A 5,877-nucleotide genomic window follows, 5' to 3' on the forward strand; every position below is an offset into this window, starting at 1 on the left:
ACTCCAAGTTGGCAACACGATCCTTTAAGATCTTATTTTGTCGATATATGTGGGAGAACGTCTGACTCAATAGTAATGACTCGGTAAACGTCTGTGCAGATAAGCAAATAGTTAGAATAAAAAGAAGAGGAGCAATAAGAGAGAGTGAGGGCTTCTCGCCATAGCTCTTTTGGAGAATCGGTCCAACTGAGCAAGCAGGTGAAGAGTATACATTTACTACATACTCTCCTCCCAATGAGTCGCTAGTTGTCCCCGCAATAGAATACTGCTAGCCTTGGCAGCTGGGTGACAATGCAATCCCCATTTTGAGGGCTTAGTGGCTCAGAAACCGCGATGGCAAGAAGGCTGAGGTTATGATGGCCCAATAGTGGTCTCGTTAGGGTCAGGTTGAGTAGAGGTAGATGGTCAGGAGGAGAAAGGTCCGGCCTGGGCAGTTGGGGTAGCTTGGGATGCTGACGCCGAAGGCCCTACCTGGGCAGTTGGGGTAGCTTGGGATGCTGGCACAGAAGGTCTCTTTGTGGAGGAGGAAGGCCTGACATGAGTAGCTGGGGTAGCTTGGGAGGCTGGCGCAGAAGGCCTCTTTGTAGCAATCTCTTCCTTAACGATCGGGTTTTTTCCTCGAGGGTCCCAGGGTTGGCCTTCTGAAGGAGCAGTAGAGCTGACCGGGACTCGGGAAGCTGGAGCGGGAACAGAGTTGATCTGGGCGCTCGAGTCGAACTGGGCCCTCGGCTACTAAACACGACTCTATAAGTCTACGTCTAGGCTACCACGAAAGAGGTTGTTCATCCGAATCTGACTACTCTGATAGAGTCAAGGGCCGACGAGCAGGAGGAACTGGAGGAGTGCACCTTATAGGTTCAGGAACATAACGGATATGCGAGATTGCATAAGCGGCAGGACGAGAAATAGGTGGGGCAGCCACCCCTAAAGCAGGCGGAGCAGAATGTGAAAGACCCTGTCTATCCAAAATTATGCGTCCGTGGCGGTTTATTTCCAAATCGCTTAGGGGGAGAGGCCTGATCAGGGATGCTCAAGTTAGAGTATTCGCTGCAAGAGAGCATTAAAATCAGAATAAGATGGCAAAGGCAGGCCAGGCTAGGGTAATCCTTGCCTAGAAAATGTGGTAGCTCTGAAGAGATGCATCTGAACCTGAACAGAAACAACACATCTTCCGTCAGAAGCATGAGCAAGTCGAAGCACTAACCTTCCAGTTGCATGAATGCCTCCATAAAGTTGGGGTCTGCCCAATAATCTCCCAGATAGGGCGCCGAAGGAAGGACTGATCACCACTGGGTAGGCCACTCCACAACGATGGAGAAATGTAGGAAAAAATATTTATCCTTCCATTCTAATTCTGAGGATGGGAGGGGAGCAAAGAAGGTAGTACGAGTACAAACTTGAAGACAGAAAAGGCCCTCGCTATGGCGACGAGGCGTGAAGAAGCAATGGAATAGACGGGGAGTCCAGAGGACGTCACACACTTCACAAAGGAGAACGAACCCACACAAGATCTGCATGGAATTGGGAGTAAATTGACAAAGAGGAATGTGAAAGTAACGACTCAAATCAGAGAAGAAAGAGTGGATAGGAAAACGGAGGCCGACGATAAACTGCTCCTTGAAAAAAGTCACATAACCCGCCGGAAGGGAAGAGACCCTATGAACCTCAGAGGGTATGATGATATGCATAGCCATGAGGACTTCATATATGAAGCGGAGATCATCCAAATCTACACCAGTGAAGGTCGAGACTTCAGGAGCGTATGTAGGCGCAGGGGAGTCCATGAAAGGTTGCAAACACAAAGCAAAAGAGCCAGAACACAAAGGGTAGCAGAAATAAGAGGAATACTTAAGCTAGTGGCAAAAGGTTCAGTGGAGCGATAGAAGAAGGATATTTATAGTTGTCAAGGGGGCGCAAAGGACCTCGACATCAGTGCCGATCATACGGTCCGTAGACCAGAAAGCTAACGTTAATCATGAACATAGGAATAAGGTTGGCTGTTTGATTGCCTTCACAAATCGTGCAGAAGGGTCTTGTCAGAAAAGGCTGCAGCAAAAGACGCGTCGGGAAAACTAAAGTGGACGTCTTTATGACTTCATAGATGGGCAAGGCTCTAGCAATCTCAACGTGGGCAGGTGAGAAGACCCTGCAATCATTATTCATCGTGATGATTCGTGACCAATTAAATGGCTATATTAGATAACCCGATCGAGGAGACAGAGTGGATAAGAAGAATCAACGCTCGATCAGGGGCAGCGACCCTGGATAATGCCTGTTCAGGTAATAAGCTAGCCAGTCTTCCACGGAGGCTGTCATCACTTAACAAATATACATAACAAGAGAAAAGGTCCAAGGGACTTGACTGGATCCCGTAGATATTTGAATACCACGTCATACATTGATAGCGAGCTCATTTGCACAAAATTTCACAACATCTTAACAGAGTGTCATACTCATAGTTGCCAAGAAGTTTATAGCCTTACATTATCTTACAAAATGAAGGCAATTACAAGCGAACCTGGGCTATTCAAAAGAAGGAAAAACTTCATCAAGGAGCTCTCTGAGAAGGCGAGTCCAGTTCAGGAAGTTGTCAGGAGGGGGCAACTGGAGAAAACCTTTCTCTTGAAGCTATAGCAAGGCCCCTGCACCGCCATAGCAGATCATCTGGTCAACGAGGTTGGCTATCTTAGCCCCCAAATTATTTGGAAGATATGAAGGAGGCCTTGTGAGCTTCTAGATAAGAAGCCTCGCCTGCTTGGTAGTCCTTTAGCTCGTCCTTGGCCTTGTCCGCATCGCCCCGGACCTTAGCCAGCTCTTGATGCATAGCCGCGGTCTCGACATTGGCCGCTAAGAAGTTTGCCTGAAGAGACTTGAGAGTAGCCCTAGCTACTTCCCACTGCTTCTGCAGGGTAATTTCCCGGTCGGTGTTGGCAGATAGGTCTGCTATTTTGGCCACCAGGTCTTTCTGCAGGACATCATCACCCGCATGATGCCCGGTCGAGTGCTTACAGATCGGGATCCCAGATCTGATACACGGTGTGCGACCAAGGGTAATGCCTGACCTGCTCTGACTGGTCAAGTTTTCTCATCTCTGTTTACATATCTAGACCTGGTACTCTCGGTAGACCGACTTCTGGTCGGCTCTTGGGCAATCCAAAAGGGAAGATGAGGCTCTCGCCACAGCTCACCCTTCTCATCAAGATTCGAGCCCGGTGTTATACTTAATAGATCATCCCGAGCTGCCCTTAGTTACACCCGGGCGAGACAGAAGACACTAGGCGACAACAAGGTCAGGGAATCGTAACCGCTTGTCAGAGAATAACTGCTATATGTCAGAGACTATTCCAATTGTTTGCGGTCATCTGCGAATGGAACCTTCTTCCAGTCCATGGGAGGGTACTACGCGTCCTCCATCACCCGACATATCCTGACACCCGACATTCTCTGACATCAGTCAGGCTCCAGAGGTACGCACGGTCATATAAAAAGGGAGGTCCTCTCCCTTAAGTAGGTATGCTCTTTCGCACATTCGCACTTGTCTTCTACAGTTCTTTTTCCTTCGTATATTATTCTTATGGGGAAAAAGTACCTGACTTGAACGTCGGAGGGTCTGCGTCGAGGATTTTTTTCTCTGGTGTCTGGTCTCTAACGTTCTGTGTGCTTGTCTGAGTATGCGCAGAGCTTAAAGTACCGAAGTATCGTCGGCTCAGTGACCGTCGTTTGTCAGTACCACATAAGGGTCCGTTCTCTGTGACACATATAATAAGACTGTCCTAATCGTTTCTTTATCAATATCAATAGCAGTTCATCTGACTTTCGTCTAACTCATATTCCGAATAGGATTATATATATATATATAAAAGTTCGTTATATAATAAACGTTATATAGAAGAGATATCCTAATACAAATCATTGGCAAAAGAGATTTCTACGGAATATGTATTCTTGTAGCTCAGTCTCCTCCATAGTACTCCGGCCCACTATCAATGCCCATGCATCCCATCACAGATACCATCAAGAACCCCACCAAAATCAGCGTCTTTGAATACAACCACTAATTTGAAGTAGTGCCACAGTTACTAGATAGATTGTTTTTAATGGGCACCTTTTAAGGCCATTTTTTTTAAAAAATATTATATTTTTATCATGAGTGCGATTTAAAAATATTTAAACAGCATTCAAACATATTTTTCATTTTAAAGGTACTAAAAATTATTCTAACTTATTTAAAATTATTATAAATATATAATAGGATTATACTAAAATATTCTTTAATAACTCCTGCTACATGTAGCATATCATGAGATGTCTGAATATATCTTCTTATGTTTTATAATAATTAGTAGTCATGTATATCTTTTTCGTATTATCTAAAAATGAATTGACGAAAATACTTAGGCAAAAAAAAATCGATTTTTGCCACGTCATTGTAGGAAAAAAATGCTGGCTAGCACCGAGAGATCAAATAAAATTCCCATCTCGTGGAGGACCATGCTCGCCTTCCAAACACACAGCCATTGTTGAATCGGCTGCATGGCGTTGATTCAGCTTTATCACCTTATCCTCCTCTGCTTATTTCTCCCCTTCTCCGCCTACGCCGACAACCCCATCGGCTACTACTGTGCCAACCCCTTCAACGCCGGCGCCACCCAGGCCCGCATCAACACTGTGCTATCCGACATCGTCGCACACGCCTCAATCGGCGGCTTCGCCACCTCCTCCTCAGGTCGTGCCCCCGCCACGACAATCTACGGCCTCGCCCAGTGCAGAGCCGACGTCAGCTCGCAGGACTGCTCGGCGTGCCTCCAAGACGCCGCCAAGGCCCTCCCGGCGGCGTGCCCGCACCTAGCCGACGCCCGAATCTGGTACTGTTGAACTTTGTACTCCGGTATATATATCATTTTAAAATTAATTGACGAATTAATTAAATTGTTGTTAAGAAAGAAAATCAATTTATGGATTTGTGTTCTCAACAGGTACGACTACTGCTTCCTGAGGTACGACGATGAGAATTTCATCGGGGAGTCAGACACCGGCTACTCGCTCATCCTGTACAACGTGGAAAATGTGACGGGCGACGGCGACGCGTTCGACGCGGCGGTAGGGGAAGTGATGAGGAAGGCGCGGGCGGCGGCGGTGGCGCCGGGGACCGGAGGGCTGGGGAGGGAGACGACGGGGTTCTCGCCGTACGTGAATATCTACGGGCTTGCGCAGTGCACGCGGGACATCGGGGAATTGGCGTGCGGGCAGTGCACGGCGTCGGCGGTGGAGAGGTTTGCCGACTTCTGCGTGCATCGGAAGGGATGCCGTGTGTTGTACAGCAGCTGCATGGTGCGCTACGAGATCTACCCCTTCTTCTTCCCCATCGACTCCAAAAGAAGCAGTAGCAGCGGCAGCAACAGCATCAAAAGCGAAGATGAAGTTGGAAGCTATTCCATGGTCATTTTGTCACCATAAAAAAAGTTTATTGGTTCTAAATCCTCTGGTCATCTTCTTGGCTTAATTCTTCTTCGATGATTTTCATCACTACGAAGAGTGAACAGGGGTCAAATAACCTTTGTAACTTTGTCATGTTGTTTACTGGATCATCCTTTTTTATTAAAACCATAAAAAAAACATCTATTTTAAGTTTTCATCAAAAAAAAAAAATCCCTATTTTACCCTAAAAATTTAACACATTAATCAATTCATCCGTTTCTTCACCGAACATGCATACCCCTCAGACCTCAGTCAACGCATCCATCACAATGATGCAGCAACATCTTGTTTTTTTACAAGACCAGCTCAAATTAAATTGTTAGGGGACGTTTGATTTAGAGGAATAGGAGTAGGGAATAGGAATAGGAATTATTGATTGTATTATTAATGTTTGGATTA

General features: G+C 46.4%; 1 protein-coding gene across 1 annotated transcript; it reads left to right on the forward strand.

Moving 5' to 3' along the window:
- The first annotated feature begins 4,501 nt into the window (after positions 1-4,501).
- Positions 4,502-5,628, forward strand: LOC122016531 (cysteine-rich repeat secretory protein 55-like). Its single transcript, XM_042573861.1, has 2 exons — positions 4,502-4,865; positions 4,977-5,628. The coding sequence occupies exons 1-2, from the start codon at positions 4,534-4,536 to the stop codon at positions 5,455-5,457; spliced, it is 813 nt and encodes a 270-aa protein (XP_042429795.1). The 5' UTR covers positions 4,502-4,533; the 3' UTR covers positions 5,458-5,628.
- Positions 5,629-5,877: the final 249 nt, after the last annotated feature.

Source organism: Zingiber officinale, chromosome 8B (genome assembly GCF_018446385.1).
Source record: "Zingiber officinale cultivar Zhangliang chromosome 8B, Zo_v1.1, whole genome shotgun sequence".
In the NCBI taxonomy this organism is placed as follows: domain Eukaryota; kingdom Viridiplantae; phylum Streptophyta; class Magnoliopsida; order Zingiberales; family Zingiberaceae; genus Zingiber; species Zingiber officinale.